Below are 18926 nucleotides of genomic sequence, written 5' to 3' on the forward strand. Positions count from 1 at the left end.
AAATAAAATATGACACATGACTACCTGAGCTGTATGATGTTTTTGACATATTACAGTACATGGCATGAAAAACATATTTTGTAAATTATGATTTTTTGTAATTTTTGTAATTTTTTGTAATTTATCAGCAAATAACTCGTTTGCGGTACACTGTGGTTTAGAGGGACTGCTCAGCGCTCGTTTTAACATTCATTAAAAAGTTGAGATTCTAAGCTTTAAAATTATACCTATTTTGCGTTATTCCATTCAAGGGTTGCTTAGTAATTTGATTATGATTTTTTTTTTTTTTTGTGCGGAGGTGTCAAATAACAAAAACAGCTTTAGTTTTAGTTAATAATACAAAGACTTTTTAATGACCAGGACAATATCATTGGCTTCTTTAAAGAGGTAGTAATTGTTTGTATTGTGGTAAACTGAATATCAATTCAACAAATAATTGATGTATGATTTTAACTGTTTTATATTTTTAATTCATTCATTCATTCATTAAAAAAAAATATATATATAAAAAAAGTCAAGACAGGCCAAAGTCATAATTTTAAGGAGTGAAACAGCCATTTAATATGTTTAAAACTATGTGTAATGCTAGGTTAACTGTTTGTCAGATAATAGTTTATAAAACATGGTCTTACAAACAAAAACAATAGGATTTATACCTCTAATGCTTAAAAATAAGCAATGACACACAAACATGTACCATATTCATAAAGTGCCAAAAGACTGCAGAAAGACATTAATCACAATGAAGGAAACTGTGTGTATATTGTTGTTTCATTCTTCTTGTCCTTTATCTGGACCAACAGCGACTCCAAGAAGCTCTATCCACAGGGAAATATAATATAAATGAAGAAATATTGGTACAGCATAGATCACATAATATAAAATATGTAACAGCTTTTAAAACTCTGAGCTCAGTGTATTTTTTATTTATTTTTTGCCCATTGTCTCTTTGCTTAATACACAGAAACAATTTTCCTGGAAAGGCTAAAATTGTGGTGCTTGCTTTTATCATTGCTGTATTTGTTTGTGTGGTTCAGTCAAGGAGGTGTATGACCTGGAGAAAACTATCCCAGCAGTTACTTAGCATTTTATTCATCTCAGTGGGACCTGCTCTGTTTAGGGGACCTGTTTGGAAACAGTTATTATTTTGTAGCTTTGTTTGGTGCTGCTAATGGCACAGAAATTGCACGCTGCACAAATAAGTATAAAGTATTATGGCAATCAAATATTTGTGATAATTGTGTTTTTGACCAGCAGTTATACCTTGTATCATATCTTTCTTTATCCATTTTTAGTCTACAAAAACACTCTGTTGTGCATATTTATAGGTTTGCCTTCTGTGTGCTGTTTGCATTGTTGTATATTTAATGATGGCAGCTGAAACCATAATTGAGCTGTTCTGTGTTGCAGTCTGATGTATAGAGCTATAATTTTCCACCTGTAACCAAATACAGGTTGTTTCTGTGATGGAAAAGATTTGATAAGCATTTCTTTTGCACTTCCACATCAGTGTCACAGCACGTTTCATTGGGACTGAATCATGATGCGTTGCTGTGTTTTTACTGTTTGCAAAAGCAGGAGGCAGCAGGGCTTCTTGTTTTTCATAATTTGTAGTCAGTGTAGTTATGTTGGTCTTTGGCCATTGCATCAAGCATTCAAGCTTGAATTGCTTCTGTGGTTAGAAAATCCCTTATTACAGAATTTATGTACGGTCAGGGGGTGTGATTAATTGCATTATTTTTTTAATTGCATAATTTTTTTTATTTTTTATTTTTTGTACAATTAATCAAACTGAATGAATGCATTAGAGTGACAGCCCTAGTAAACATTTAAATGAATCTAATTGTGTTCTTAGAGATCTGATGGATATAAATACTGGAGAGCAGAATAATCTGAGAAGAGAAAGTGAAAGGATGAGTAAACAAGACAGAAGGTAGCTGGAGAAGGGGGGTTGTCCTCAGTTACTCTTTATTCTAAGTCCTGAGATGTCAGAATAATCCCAGATGGAAAACTGGACCTTATTTTACCTTTAAAAAGATCATTTTCTCGGTTCGAAGATTTATGCACTAATTCTAGGAGAACTGTATGTGATACAGCGAGGCAGCAATTTCTTGGCTTGATTTATCAGACATAAAATAGAAAAGTAAAAAAATAAAAAATAAAAATAATAATAAAATTAACTCATTATACTTGAATATTCTTTGAATACTTTGTTCTAAGTCTGAAAAACCACGACAATTATTTTTCTTTTTTGGTTAATAAGTCTTAAGTAGTGATGTTGAGAATGTAATTATTGACCAAGAATATTATTATTTTTAAATGCTCTATATTTTTATTCTATTATTTTATTCTCTATATTCTTTCTATGTTCTTATTGTGATTATCAATTTTATAAGTGGGCCTATAATTATTTTTATTTTGGCAGATAACCCATTTGATGAATGATTTTCTTTCCTTTTCTTTTCTTTCCTTTTCTTTCCTTTTCTTTTCTTTTCTTTTCTTTTCTTTTCTTTTCTTTCCTTTTCTTTTCTTTTCTTATTTTTAAGGAAAATATATTCTGCCTGAATTAATAGGAAATAATACATGATCTTATTATATTATCAAGTATCTGTCAAATCAGACCGATATCAGTAATATATATAGTAAAATTGGAATGTAAAGTCAACACTGCTAACTTAAAGGCAGAATGTAGATAGACATTCACCTTTAATGATCCACTAGCTGCCTTACAAGTTTATGAGCATTTTTTTAAATTATTTATTTATTTTTTAAATTGTGTGAATTTCAGTTCACTTGATTTTTTGTATATACTTATATTTATATAGCACCTTTCAAAACAAAGTTACAAAGTGATTTATAAGAACATATAATAATACAGAACATTTTTATTTATTTTTTTGCCCTACATGACTAACAAAAAAAAAAAAAGGTTTCTTTGGAAATATATGTCATCATGAAATAACATAAAAGGTGTTGTCTTTCTAGGCTTATATGTAAACATAAATAATAATAATAATAATAATACTGATAGAACAAATAAAGAAAAACTAAAGAAATTGCATTTATTTATTATGACTGATTTCATTTGACATGCACAACATGGAGCGATGCACACAGATGTGCGCTGTTTAGATCGGGTTCATGTTGAAAAGCCCCTAACTAGTCATTTATTCCCATAATGTTCTCTCTCTTAAAATGCAAATGAGTGTAAAAGTCAATATCACTGTATATGTCTGAAGGTTTGAAGTCCGTCAAGTGAAACATGAGCTTATTGATGGAAACCAATCAATCTGCTGTTTTATTCCAACCATTACTCCTGGCTGGAGGCCTACGTAAATATATATTAATACATAGTTTAACAAAGTTTAATATGTTGTAGTGCAAACTTCGTGTCACAACTAAGTTAAATTATAATTTACACACAGTCGGTGCAGTCCGAGTATATAGTGTGTATATGAAGAATGCAAAGTGTCCAATCTGTTTGATACTTAGTTCATTATAAAGAACTTTTGAAGCATGCAGTGGACAAAGGCAGGCCATTTTTCTCAAGGTAAGCTAATTTATACAGCAGCAATTGAAAATCTAATTAAAAAGACAAAATTAAAAGGAGAGAGTGGAAGACCGGGGCGGTGTAATTTCAACTTAATGTGAACAAGTCTACATTGTCTTTATTCCAATGTGTTAATGAGTTTTGGACAGCGACACAGGGCAGTTCCATCATGGATATTGTCTTTCTAGGCTGCTGAGGAGAATGAGCTGTCACAGGCTTTTAACGGTAATGGTGTCACCATGCAGGAGGATGTATATCTGGGCATGGACTTAGAGCAGAGGTCACAGCGCACAGTAAGCCGTGACAGCGGCTGGTCTGTGACATGTAGACAAATGATGGGGGAAGGGACCGTCTCGTCTGATTGTATGGAAATGCTTGTTAAATGAAAGGGGTTGCAGTGGAGGAACGGAGCCTCTAATTATTGCAGAAATGCTCAGGATTGATCCGGTGTTTCCTGTCGCACGAGTGTGTGTTGCTGTAAGAGCTTTTTAAAGAATGACCCGCTTAAAATATGTCAGAGTCAGCATGACAGAATCAGGGGTATTATTGACAGCAGCCTGCATGGCCAACAAAAAGAACAATAAAACACAATCTGCCTATCTTATCAGTCTATCCATCTATCCGTCTATCAGTCCATCTGCCTGTCTGTCATTCTGACTGTCTGTCTGTCAGGTGTTATTTTATCATTCTGTATTTTGTTCTATTATTCTTCCGTTCATCTATCTGTCTGTCTCTCGTTCTGTCTGTCTGTAATTCTATTATTCTATCATTTTGTCTGTCTGTCCATCTTTCTGTTTATCTATCTGTCTGTCTGTCTGTCATTTTATCATTCTGTCTGCCTGTTGTTTTATCATTCTATCTTCTCTGTCTGTTTGTTGTCCTGTTATTCTTTTTGTCTGTCTTTTTTTCTATCATTCTTTCATCTATCTGTCTCTCGTTCAGTCTTTCTATCATTCTATCTGTCTGTCTGTCATTCTGTCTGTTGTTCAATCTTTCTGTCTGTTGTTCTTTCTATCATTTGTCTATCTGTCTGTTATTCTGTCTCTGTCCTTCTGTCTGTCTTTCTGTTTGTCTGTCTGTCTGCCATTTTATCATTCTGTCTGCCTGTTCTATTATTCTATTATTATGTGTTCACTGTCTGTTGTTCTGTTGCTCTCTCATTCTTTCTGTATTTTGTTCTATTTGTTTCTGTCTGTCTGTTATTATTCTGTCATTCTGTCTGTCTGCCTGTATGTTGTTTATCATTCTGTGTCTGTTGTTCTGTCATTCTTTCTGTCTGTCTGTTGTTCTGTCATTCTTTCAGTCTGTTATCTATTTTTCTGTCTGTACGTTGTTCTATCATACTGTCTTTCTGTCATTCTATCATTCTATCTTCTCTGTCTGTGTTCTGTCATTCATTCTGTCTGTATGTACGTTGTTCTATTATTCTATCATTATGTCTTCTCTGTCTGTTGATCTATCATTCTGCCTGTTGGTCTGTCATTCTCTCTATCATTCTATCTTCTCTGGCTGTTGTTCTGTCATTCTCTCTATCATTCTATCTTCTCTGGCTGTTGTTCTGTCATTCTTTCTGTCAGTTATTCTATCATGTTGTCTGTCTGTCTGTATGTATGTTGTTCTATCATTCTGTCAGTCTTTTTATTGTTCTATCATTCTTTTTGTCTCTCATTCTATCTGTCGGTCTGTATGTTGTTCTATTATTTTATCATTCTTTCAGTTGTTCTGTCATTCTGTCTCTGTCTGTCTGTCTGTCCTTCTTTTGTTCTATCATCTGTGTTGTCTACTTGTCTGTCTGTCTGTCTGTCTGTCTGTCTGTCCTTCTTTTGTTCTATCATCTGTGTTGTCTACTTGTCTGTCTGTTTGTCCATCCTGCTCAAAAAGCAATGTGAACTACATGCATTTTAGGCTTATGTAATTTATTAGATTTTCATACTATGTGTCATGTGATATGATTTAAAATTGCAGATTTATTTATTTATTTTCTTTTCACAAAAGCAGCATGTGAGCTTCAGATGCACTCCAACCGCATGATTCACAGAGCAAATATTGACCAATCCTGATTCCTTCACATGTCAGCACGCAGGCGGATCTCTAACTAACACAATTTGATTCGTGATTTGACATAAAACTAACAGCCTGCAGGAAGCTCTGGACGTGGGTGATGGAAATAGTTAAAAGAAGCTCCCAGCGTGAAAGCTCTCTCTCTGTCCTCTTAAAACCGCTCTATCACTTCAACTCTTTAAGACTTGAGAAGGGATTAGTTTGAAATTGTGGCCATCATAATTTATGTTTGCATTTAAAACAATCTTTAAGAAGTCATTTAGAAAAAAGTGCATATTTGATGTTCTTTTCGAAATCCTTTCTGCAGTATGAGGGTTCAGTTATTCTGTCAAGGGGAGACCTGGCTAGTTGTCACAACGGGAAGTTTTCTTAATTATAATCATCACTTAATTCAAAACAGTCACAGTCACATTTTTTTTTTTCTATGTCACAATTTAAAATTTCAAGATTATGATCATTTTCTAGTTAGTACATTAGTGAATACAATGACATACAGTCAGGCAAGAGTCAATAAACAATGAAGGATGACTGTAGAAGAGTTTGAACTTTGTTCTTTGTTCTCAGGACAAGGTATATGATTATTTAAATATTTTTCATAAATGTGAAACTAGGGCAAGTTGTCTCAGGCACCTTACATGCTGCAGTTTTATACAATTTCTTTAAGTAGTTTCACACTGTTGTATGTTATTTTGTAAATGTTTTAATATATTTTTTTCTACTTCAAAATTGTGGTTTCTTTGTATTATTATTTGTATTATTATTAGTTATGTCTACTATCAATTTCTGAGTGAAAATTGTTTCACCAATCAAATCTTTTTCAGTGTAGCTAAAAATCAATTAAGTCACTCATAATTTTAGCTACATATATATTGAAAGATTATATTTTTAAGGCAGTATGTTGTATTCCAAAGGCATCTCTGTCACATCTTTGTCATTTAACAGAAGGTTTCCACTGTTGGGAAACATGCCCCACTATAGGACGTATATGACCACATACAATGAGTGAGAGAGAGAATCAGTATCCAAAACAGACTTCTCCATCTGTTGTGGTCACTGGGGGGCGTCTTCTGCCCAAAAAAAAATATCCCTGATAACTTTATTGTGTGTGTGAATTAACATGCTAATTTCATCTACTATTCAAGTTTACATATTATATTGCTTCCACGTTCTGTGACTCCATATTACACTCCAGCATTAATTGTAGTTGGTAGCCACAGGCTCAATTATTGCTCAGTATTAAATCACTATCTCAAATGCAGCACAAACACCTTGGGAGAATCCTCAAGGTAATGAATATAGACAAAATTAGTTGGATGGTGCACTATTGCATGATGGGAACCACATATAAATGAATGCATGCAGATGTTAAACAAATGCAACAAATGCAGATGTTAGACTAAATGCAACGCTTTGCACACTGTTAAAGGAAAAGTTCACCTGAAATTAAATAACTACTCAGAAATACTCACTCTCTTCTTGGGGAACCCAAAAGGAAACATTTTGCAGAAAGTCTGAGCTCCTCTTTTAATTATTAAGATTCCTATGTTTATTATCATTCATTTTGTTTTCTTTTTTAAATCTTGTATTATTGTTATAAATTAAATATATATATATATATATATATATATATATATAAGCCATATGTTTACAAAGCTTTGCAATACTTTACCCCAAGAGAAATGCAAAAGTGAATCTTTTGGATGAATCTTAAGCAATTCATTTTTTTGCACTTCTGACATGTTGAATTTTTCATTTCTAATCGGTGGATAATTCACATCATTAGTCTGTGAGGTGAGAAAACAGATGGATATGGTTGGATCTTTTTGTAATTGTAACATAAGAGGCCTTCAAAGTCATCAAACCCGAATGTCAACTTTCTCGTTTGAACATCTCATATATCACAGAAACGATTATCCTACCTCTGCATTTTTCCAGACAGTTGATTCATGAAGCAGCAGCAGTGTGTTAATTGAAGGCAAGGGAATTGGTTGGTATTTGTTTTTTGTTTCTATACCTGGTATATTATGGAGATTGTATGGCGTTGGTCAAAGATGTGTAGGTCAAATGAATGCAGAGGCGATTTCTAAAAGTTTACATGTCCTCAGGCCTCTGTTTTTATAATTCTGTGTGTATTTATGAGCAGGAATGCTTTAGTTTTATACAAATGGATTCTAAGCGCGTCAAAGCGTCTGAAATCTATAAAAGATTCATTAGTGCTCTATTCCTGCTCCTGTGCTATAAAACATTCATCTCTCTCTGTCTCTCTCTATCTTTTTCTAAGCAACCCCACAATACCCTTTCCCTTTCTGTCATTTGTTTGTTTGTTTATATTCAGTTCAATTAAGGCTTTATTTTTTATGATTATCAGGGTACAGTATTGTGAAATTACAATTTAAGAGAAGTCAAGTACTTTAAAATGTACTGAAAACAACAAAACTAAATGAATAATAAAATAAATAAATAAAAAAAAAAAATACAGAAATATAAAGAAGACAATAGAATCCCAAGATCTTATCTTGATAAAAACATTATCAATATAGGGATGGTTCTATGAAACAGTTTCACGTTAGTGATTTTCATTAATTCTAAAGTACTTTCTAAACATTTTGCATAGCCTAAATAATGTATGTTAATTGACTGCATTGTGCCATTTTAAGGTGTTCCTGTGGCTCAGTGGTAGAGCATTGCGTTAACAGCGCAAAAGGTCGCGGGTTCAATTTAGGGAACAGGCATGCTGATAAAAAAATAAATAAAATAAAAATGTATATCCTGTAAGTCGCTTTGGATAAAAGCGTCTGCTAAATGTAAATGTGAAATGTTTTAAGGTAAACTGAGACAATTTAATGCTGGCATACAAAGTAATAAAAAAGATGATTATATTTGATGAGGATCTCTTGATTTTTATTTATTTATTCATCTATCTATTTATTTGTTTATTTATTTAACGGTTGACACAAACTGGAGACTTTTCCATATAATTGTTTTCATTGAAATCTTACATCATTTGTGTTGATGTGTTAAAAAAAAGAAAAAAAAAAGACCCGTATATTTATCTCTAAGCCCCCCCCCCCCCCACACACACACACCCTCCCCCTCTCTGCACACACACACACACACCCTTCACTCTCTCTCTTACGCGCGCGTCGCCACTGCCTCTTTCCGTTCCTCTCGCGCGGCTGCACGGACACCGACTCGGATCGTTGGAATACTTCTGCTTTCACCGGAAATGTTGCGTACAGCCGAAATGGATTCATCCCGCCAGTAGTTTCTCCCCCTTCCAGTGTGACTTTCGCCCGCTCTCGGCAGTCGGCAGTGAGCAGCAGATCTTTGAGTTTGGATGTTACTGTGATTGTGTCTCTGCCCAAATGACTGAGAGAGGAACCACCGGGAGACGCTGCTCTCCGTCCCGCGCCTGTACGGCGACCGTCGGGTAAAGTTTGAACGGCAGGGATGATGGTGGTTCATCTTCCGTGAGGTTTGCAAATTATTAAAATTTACCATAGCGAGGAAAACACCATCTTCTCCAGACCAACGGGGACCTCTTTCTGGGATTACTCATTTACTGGAATTATTCGTAAAACATGAAGACTTTAATTGTTGAGGGTAAGTCACGGAAATCGTTTTAAAAAGTTATATTTGTTGAATTCGTTGTTGATTAATTATTATACATAGTTTAACTGCCGCATCTATACGCAACGCGCATCCCCAAATGTCTGTCACGGACGTGAAAGGTGTTATGTGCTTGATTCCCGGTACATATTGCACCGGTTTGGTCATATATTCAGAACTGTCCCTAAAAACGATAATTTCATACTGCCGTACACTTCGCGACGCTTCGTTTAAAACGCGTTCTAGTTTGACGCGTCGCAAACAGACAGTCTGTCCCGCTGAAAACAACCTGTCAGGAAGGATCACAGTTGCTTTGGCTTGGCACGAGCTTAAACGTGTTTCTCAACTCGTTAATGCGCGTTCCTGAAGGGTTGCGCGAGCTTGAGTAGGCTATCTAGAGTAGGTTTAAGCAGGGTAGTTTGCTCACGGTCGAGGTTGGTTAGTAGTTTCCTAACGGAGGCGAGACTGTTGCCGTTGTTGATGCAGAGAGAAAATTGAAGTAAATGGTTGTAACTTTCATTCTTTCTTATCACTTTTAAATATGCGTCTTATTTTCGACACTAATCATAGGTAGGTTTCAGATATGCCCATGTGTTTTGTCAAGTAGACTAGTTGAAGTCAATCTGAGTTGTATCATCTGCGGTCTTGTCTACTTATTTGCATATGATGTATGGGGGAGTGGCCATTGGCTTTTACACCCAAATATTTAACAACGGAGGCCTGGACAATGAATGGGAGCTTATAAGGATTGTAAATAGTTGTTGTTGGTAATTGATAGTTGCGGGTTTAGTTCTGTTTCTGTGGTTGGTGTTTGATTTAATTTATTATACAGTGATCAAATGAGAATATATATTTGAACATTTTGTCTTAATAGTACCAGTATCTGAAGAAAGGGATGCTAATATTACATCTACAGCGTTTTTCTCATCTGTATCCTATAGTAAAATAAAAGTGAATAAATAAATATGAAAAAGTTTTAATTTTTATTAAAAAAATAAATAAAATATTGATAGCCTTTGTGCATTCCTTTAAAGGAGAATGAACATGATGTTGATGAATATGCTGACTTTAGTCATTAGAATTCAGCACATGTAACTAAAAAGGAGTATGTTCAGCTCATAATATATCCGAAATGCTTATGAATATCTTATATAACAAATATAGTATGTAATCTCAAAAATAAATAGTAAAATCAAAAAAATCTATTTTTGATCCATTTTGAGACTTATTTTTTTTATTCATTTTATCACATTTGGTTAACATTCTACATCAAGAAAGACACTGTCCATGGTGCTGAAATCAAGAACATGAAGACTGAGAGCCGAGTTCAGCTTCCTGTTTTGCTGTTTTCAACCCAAAGAGGACAGCAGAGCTTTATTAGGGCACTGTAGAAATGGTTGAAACACATTTGTACTGCATTATCCCTGGTCTAATTAGGATTAAACAAAGCATTGACGATGTTTGTTTTGCTTGCATCTGTGTGCAGCTCTAACTAAAGATCACATCGCAATATCGCAAGAAGCTTTGGGAGGTGCTGAAAAGCAGCAGTGCTCCACCCTATACAGCAGTGACTAAATCCGTAAAGCTCTATGGATGGAAACAGCACACTGCACAACTCTCATCCAGCAAGTGCAATGCACTCTAGATGCTTTCTCTGCCACAATGCAAAAGGTATTGCGGGAACTCAAGTGAAAAAAAAAAAAAAGGTTATGCAGTGTTTCACGCATGACCATATTGTGCCTCCCCTCACAGTGTGCTTTCTCACAGGAGTTGTGATGTTGTTTAGGATGCCAGATGGACTCGTCCTTCTCACTGTTTGGACCCATTGGGTATCCGTGGCCCCTCCCGCCTCGCTCTGCTAACCTGATTGAACTGAAAACACATTAAATATTCCATCATAGTGAGACGGAGAGCGTTAAGGATGAGAAAGAGGGGTAGTCTAGTCGTGCAGATGGATTTGCTGGGGGTTGAGAGAGGGAAGGAGAGGAGGAGAAGAAAATGAATAAGGCGTCTTCATTTCCGTACTGTGTTGTGTGGAGGTATTGATATGAGGATGATAAATGACGTCTGTTTTTGTTTTTGCTGTGGATCCTGTAATTAAAGCTAGAGCAAGACTGTGTTGAGTGGCGACAGACAGCCCACTCAGAAAGCTTTTTCTCTCTCATTTTCTTTGTTTGTCTCACTTTTGCCCCTTTTAAACAGTAGTCAACCATACAGTGATCTGATTCATTTCAGAATGAGTGAACAACAGCATGGAGTTTACAGTGCCTCTCTCTTGCTTAAATGGGAAAAAAAACCCTGGCATTACTATTTACTCACATTGTAATAAAATTATTATTAAAGTATGTTTTACAAGAAAATACTATTTCAGTTTTTGCATTTCAAAATGTCAAGTTTAATTAAATGTTACTTGCTGTTTCTTTGTAATTAACTCTGAAAATTACTAGGAATGTCTACTATAGAGAAAATTATTCCTACACTAGTTTTTTCAGTAGCACAAAAATAGGAAATGTTTGTGCTTTTATGAATGTTTTCCAGCTCATTATAATGTAGTCATTTAAATTCATTTAAATGGTTCTGGTATCTATAAAGACTCCAGGTTGCACATTGTTGTTGTACAAATGAAATTCTATATTTCATTAAAATACAGATTTTTTTAAACCTGATTATTGAAAGAAATATGAATTAATTAATCAATTATCAAAGTAGTCATTAGCTACAGCAAGTTTATAGTGACATGGCTGTCAATCTCTGAAACAAAGATAAAAGCTGCATAAACCATCTGACTTAATATGCACTAAGAAGTCTGGAGTCATAAAAAGAATTATATATTTATCCACTGGAAAATCTTCCCATCTGCTCAAACTCTTCACTTTTCATTTGCACTTGCTTTCACATCAAACATGGCTTCTTTAGGTGTAACCAACCAGGTTTGACATCATAATCACCAATGCTATTGATGCAAGTTTTGAGGAATGTGCATCTATTGTATTGTAATCTTACTATACCCTGTCGGTAGCGGATTATAAAAATCAACACCTAATACCAAAGCAGAAACCTGGTGAACTTGGTTGTCTATAGAAAGTATGCATTTCAGTTAGAAGGCATTGTTAATAGAGAGATGTGTGTGTGTTAAGCTTGTAGCTACTGGGTCTGCAGGTCTGCTTGTGTCTTGAGTCAATGTCTGAAGAGGGTTTTTCTCCAAGAGGTTTCAGAAAGGCAGCTGTAAAGATTCCATTTCCTTCCAGTCAATGGAAAAACACATTAAAATTGCTGAAAATATTCCAGCCTGCAGCTCTCCAACACAGAGAGCTAATTCATTGTGGTGAGGTTTTAGTATAAAGCTTTGTCTTATAACTTTCCCTCAGACTGTCACTCTAAACAAGACCCTCTTCAGAACCATCCATATTTACACAGACAGCAAACAAGCCATTTCCACTCCAGTCTCCTATTATCAACCAAATGATGTGGATGATCGGAATACATGGCAGAGAGCAGCAGACTCACAGAGTGGCTCTGTTGGAGGGAGGCTCGTTCTGCTGAGAGGTCTCTCTGATACAGAGCTTCATCTGCTACTCACAGGTGTGTAAAAAAGGGTATCAGCTGTTATGAAGTCGCATGGGTTGACGTAGGATGAATCAGACTTTCTGTGGTCTGGATCGTGCTGGGATTTCAAAGATCATGGTAGGACTTGGTGATATTTTTCCAATTGTGTGCAATGACGTGTGCAGTCTGTTTGTTCAGAGGTTTAATGTTGAGAGCGTCACTGTCAACAAATAAAGTCTGCTTGATATTGCACTTGATTTTCAAGTGTTATTTTTTTTCCTGTATTGTAGTTTGAAGTTATTTTTTTAATTATGTTTTGTTTTTAATTTTTTTTTTATTTTAAAAACTGTTTTATTCAATTTAAATAAATTTTTAATCTATAAAAAAGTAAAATAGGAAAACAATCAGTTGCTACCTACATTACTATATTTATGTGTGTATAAATATGTAAATCAGTTAATATATTATTTGTATTCAATATATTTTATTTAATTATTTGTTTATATATTTTATGTTTTATGTTCTCTCTCCATATAAAATAGTAAAATAATCATTATTAAAGAAAATATACATTATATTTAATTATATATATAACTAAATTAAAGTGTATGTATATACAGTATATATATATATAGATATACTGTATATATATATATATATATATATATATTAGTTTACATATGTATTTTTATGCATGTGAAAATAGGTATATATATGTTGCAAGGCAACAAATTGGTTCTTGTACAGAAAGCAGCTGAATTTTCCTGCTGTGTATTTTTGGGAGTGAAGTTATCAAGGTCAGTGGACTTTCCATGTTTCTGCCGAATAGCATTCTGAGTGACGGCTGACCTCAAACTGAGCGCTAAATATTGCATTTAATGTGTAGAAACAGCTGAAGCAAGATGTATCCAGGTAGAATCAAGAATAATTCACGATGACATTATTCAATTTACTTTGGATTTCTGTATGTAAACAAAATCAAATCAGCCTCTTGGCTTTTGACAGCAATATAAAGGAGGCCATTATTAGAAAGATCATGTCTAATTATTATCTCTCCTGTAAGTATGAACCACGTTTGCTCAGAGTGAGTTGTTGAGATGGCTGCATTATCAACAATCAACAAGAGGAGAGACAGGAAAAGCTGCACCTTATTGAATAGATGGGAAGTATGAATGAGTCATTGAGGATTTAAAGGATGGAGAGTAAATTGATTGCATTCATGTAGAACAACAACAGCTATAAGAAGAAATAATAATATGTTAATATCAACAAACATAAAACCCAGATGTATATATGCATTTCACTTTTCTTTCCTGAGGGAAAGACAGTACCTTCTCTCACAAGTGTTTCATAAGTAAGATGAAATAGTAAGATGATTTTTAGGGCTGTTGCGATTCGTCTATTTTATTCAACTAATACATTTTTTTAAATCCTCAACTTCATTTTGCTCGCGCTGTCTAACCGGCAAAATACCGGAAGTGGCACATTTCACATACGAGAATCCATAAAACACATTATTAGACTGTTTTCCAAGGCTGCATAATATATTAAACCCATTTAAAAATCATAATTAAGCATAATTGTGAATTCACAAACGCTACGATTTAATTAAATCATTATATGTGATGCAGTTCTAATACAGTATATGTGCTTTAATTATTTACATGCGTGTAGGTTACGTACGTGTGTCACACAGCGTTCACAGTAGTTCCACAGGAACTGTTATCATTTACATGTGTGGAGCATCTCAAACTCCATTTCTGCATGGTGTTGTGAGTTTGTGTTTATTATAACATTCATCTGGGACGCAACGTGCGCCATTTCATCAGATTTGTAAGGTAAATCATTTATAAATCTACGCAAACACAGGAGAATACATCGCGGTTTCAGAATAAAAGCTCAAACCCTCACGTTTTGATGTCCACATATTAATTTAATTACAGTGGCTATAGCATTTCTGTCCTAAAGATTAAGTGGACATTTGAATGAAATGGTGCTCGGTCAGTATTAAACTAGGATTAGATCGCACAGTAATGTGTAAAAACAATCGTCAGGCTGTTGGCGCCTCCTGCTTTGTTGTAATGCGTAATGTGCATTAGCTCTATTGTTTATAATATTTTATAATATAATAATATTATAATATAACAGTTTATAATATATATAATATATATTATGTATTTTACATTATGTATGATTTCTTGCTTTTGATAATTTATTTGAACTAATTATTATTGCCTCATTGCTATTATATATGTATTTTATATTATATATGTTTTTAAATAAAATTATAATTATAAGGTGCTATGAAATCCGTTTAATTTCTAAATTCTTTTTTTTTTTTTTTCATTTTCATTTTTATATACTCTGTTCCCTTTCAGTCGGTCACTCCAAGTCACATTGGATGACCGACGAAATTGGGATCTCACCAGAGAGACCAATCCACTTCGAGTGTAACTAAACTAGCCAATGGGCATTAGCATGCGATCATTGCATCCAGCTGCCGCTGATCACAGCGTGAGTATAAGAGGCAGCAGGTGCACCACATTAATTCATCCTTTCGCTTCGGAGCCAAGTAGTAGTGGTTGAAGCTACTGCTCTCCACTTCCACAGAGAGAGTTCTGCGAGCGAGTGCGGGCATTATGGCGCAGCAGCGGTGGTCATGTCGGGCGGGAGAGAAAGTTTGACTTCTGCTGACAGCCACACTCGGAGTGTGCGGTAACCAGCTCCCCGATGTGCTTCAGCACTAAAAGAGCATTTCTCTGAAAGAGCAATTTCTCTAAAAGAGTAACACGGGTGATCGCGTCTTTTTAAAGATGTCTTATCAACCGTGCGTTTCTGGGTGTGGTCGTTTCCTGGTGCCTCAGGACGGTCACGATCGCTGCCTCACGTGTCTGGGCATTCAGCACGCTGAGGAAGCTTTTGTGGATGGTTCATGTTCTTCTTGTGGGGACATGACCATCTCGGAGTTGCATAATAGACTCTGCTCTGTCAAACATGGCGGAGTCCCTCTGCCGCGATCCAGTGTTCGTCCTGGCACCCGGGGTGGCGCTGTGTCCGGTGGAGTCAGAGGTGATTTGAGGGTGACAGTGAGGGCTTCCCCAAGAGGAGTTACTCACCCCTCAAGCACTCCGCAGCTGGTGGAGCTGCCAAAGGAGCGCGCTGGGCCCTCTGCTGGACAGAGTGCACCACGCGTTTCCTTCGGTGCCCCCTCTGACGACCAGATGTCGATCGCTGCATCGGAGGGCGAGCCCTCTCTCTCCGGGGGTGACGACCCGGCTGCGTTGCCCCCTTCGGGTGTGGTAGCAGTGTCATGCACTTCTCGGTGCCATTCTTCCCGGAAGTGCATGAGGAGCTCACAAGATCGTGGAAGGCACCTTTCACTGCCCGAAACAAATCTTGTAGCTCCTCCCCCCTCACCACCCTAGATGGTAGAGCCGCTTTGGGGTACGCAGGCATCCCCTCGGTGGAGCGGTCTGTGGCCATGCAACTATGTCCAACAGCCGCTACCACCCTGCGGGGTGACCCGTTTCTCCCCTCACGGGCCTGTAAGTATTCATCAGGTCTAACTGGTAGTGCTTATTGAGCCTGTGGGGAGGCAGCTTCTGCCCTCCACGCCATGGCGTTACTGCAGGTCCACCAGGCCAAAGCCCGTCACGACCTGGCGGTTCTACATGAGCTGCGTGCTGCGACGGACCTCGCGCTTCTAGCGACGAAGGTGATCACACAGTCTCTGGGTCATGTGATGTCCATGCTAGTGGTCCAGGAGCGCCATCTCTGGCTATGTCTCGCTGACATGAAGGAGCAGGAGAAGGTACAGTTCCTGAATGCTCCCATGTCACAGACTGGCCTCTTCGGCGACGCTGTCGAGAGCTTTGCCCAGCAGTTCTCGGCAGCATAGAAGCAGACTGAGGCGATTAAGCACATTATGCGCCGGAGGAAACCTGCTGCTTCCACCCCTGCAGCAACCCCTCAGCCTGCTCATTGCCGTGGGCACCCCCCTGCGACGCCCAGGCCGTCCAGGCCCCCGCCAAACCAGCTTCTGTGACACTTTGGTAGGGATCCCAATTTCGTCGGTCATCGGACGTGATTCGGAGTAACTGATTGAAATGGAACGCCTCGGTTAAGTATGCAACCTTCGTTCCCTGAAGGAGGGAACGGAGATGTCACGTCCCGTCGCCACAGTCGCTGTAACACTGCTGAGCTCCGGCTCGGCTCCTCAGCGAAAGCATGAATTAATGCGGTGCACCTGCTGCCTCTTATTCTCATGCTGTGATCAGCGGCAGCTGGATGCAATGATCGCATGCCAATGCCCATTGGCTCGTTTAGTTACACTCGAAGTGGATTGGTCTCTCTGGCGAGATCCCAATTTCGTCAGTCATCCGACGTGACGTCTCCGTTCCCTCCTTCAGGGAACGAGGGTTACATACGTAACCGAGACGTTTTAATGGTTAAATAAAATTTTATTAATCAAAAAGCCTGTCTAATTAATTGACTTTTACACTTTTATCTTTACCAAATTCTGTTTTCCATTATTTTCCGGATTACATTTTAATGGTTCCATTAAATCTGAATAATCAAAAGCATTGCCAATTAATTGATTTTATAAAAAGGGGGTATTATTATTATTATTATTATTATTTTTTTAAAGAAATACTGCACATTTACATTTTTCTCCTAAATAAATTCTTGTAAATAATATTTCTGGTAAATACTCCTTTAAAAAGTTTTTTTTTTTTTTTTATTATAATTTTATTATTATTATATATACCATATATATATAAAACGCCTGCAAATTAAGAAAACAACTTTGTCAATTTTACAACACACTGCAAATGCTATTTGAAGTGCGTTGAGCTCTCTCAGCCACCTTAGTTTAGATTAATCAATAAATTAGTTGATAGATTAATCGAAATAAAAATAGTCATTAGTGGCAGCCCTAATGATTTTTGCTCCTGTCTCAGATTTCTATGAAAAAGCCCCTAGTAATCTCAAATGTGCACGTTTCTCAAAATGAGATCCGATTTATATGAGATTTCAACATTAACTCAACTTGTCCTTTTTTTTTAAGAGGGATATTTCTGATAATGTAATTTTCTAAATATGTTACTTAAGTCTCATGAGCTATGAAAGAGAAATGCTAGAGCAATTTTTGTGTGGGTTTGTCCTTGACACATTATGTAATTGTATGGATTGCAGAATGATGGAAACACATTGGAAAAAAATGAAGAAGGATACTGAAAATACCAGCTTCCTGTTGTGGGCTTCAAACTGTCAAGCTGTATGTGGCTAATGCTGAATTATGCAACATTGGCGGATTCAGTTTTGCCCTAAAAAATTAATAAATAATTCCATCGTGCATAGTGTGAAAAGGCGTGGTGAGAGACTCAATAGACACTCATCAAATCCCACTAAATGAACTGAATCCACTGCAATAGCTTCATTTATTCAGGTAATCTCACATACTATTGCATCAGACGAGCTCTGTGTTCAGCAGAATGACCAAACCGCATCAATCGAGTGACCTTTACAGATGCAGTTTAATGATGCTTTGCAATCTTTCGGCGACATGGGATGTGTTGTGTATGACAGAATGAAAATATTGTTAAATTTGAAGTTATTCTTAGCAAAATAAGCTTAGAAGTCATGCTTAAAGGTATGAAATGGTGTTACCGGCTGCTATAACTTCTCACTCGTGGCAGCTTTTGACTATTAAAATGCTTTGAGCTATAGCATGGAATGAAACTAGAGCAACTTTCAATTTGAAATTGGGGAGAAATTAAATCTTTGAGGACTGGCATGATGGTGTTGGGCCGTTATGTTACATTTTATATAAATGCATTCTGCAATTTTTAATACCAGAGTTCCAAATGTTATTATTCTGTGTAAAAAATGTTATATTTCCTACACTTGGAAAGTGTGGTATGACAAAAATCATAGTAAGTATGTATATTTATATATCTGTCATGACAACTCTCGGAGGGATTGGCATGGTAATGTACATGACGATGTAAATGTATTTGATCTTGGCGGAATTTTATGTGCACCAAGGTCAAAAGTACAGTAAAAACCTCATGATGAAAAATGGGTTTCTCCAGTGCATGTTGGCCACAATTATTGGCAGCCCTAGAAATTCTTATGAGTAAAATATCTCTGAAGTATA

General features: G+C 36.4%; 1 protein-coding gene across 1 annotated transcript in view; it reads left to right on the forward strand.

The window, feature by feature from the left end:
* Window positions 1-8761: 8761 nt before the first annotated feature.
* The window catches only part of rtn4r (reticulon 4 receptor), an 88878-nt gene continuing 78713 nt past the window's right edge, over window positions 8762-18926 (forward strand). The window contains exon 1 of the mRNA XM_058774641.1: window positions 8762-9214. Coding sequence (XP_058630624.1) covers window positions 9193-9214 — 22 coding nt within the window. The 5' untranslated portion in view covers window positions 8762-9192. The remainder of the gene's footprint in view (window positions 9215-18926) is intronic.

This window comes from Onychostoma macrolepis, chromosome 05 (genome assembly GCF_012432095.1).
Source record: "Onychostoma macrolepis isolate SWU-2019 chromosome 05, ASM1243209v1, whole genome shotgun sequence".
NCBI classification, from domain to species: Eukaryota; Metazoa; Chordata; class Actinopteri; order Cypriniformes; family Cyprinidae; genus Onychostoma; species Onychostoma macrolepis.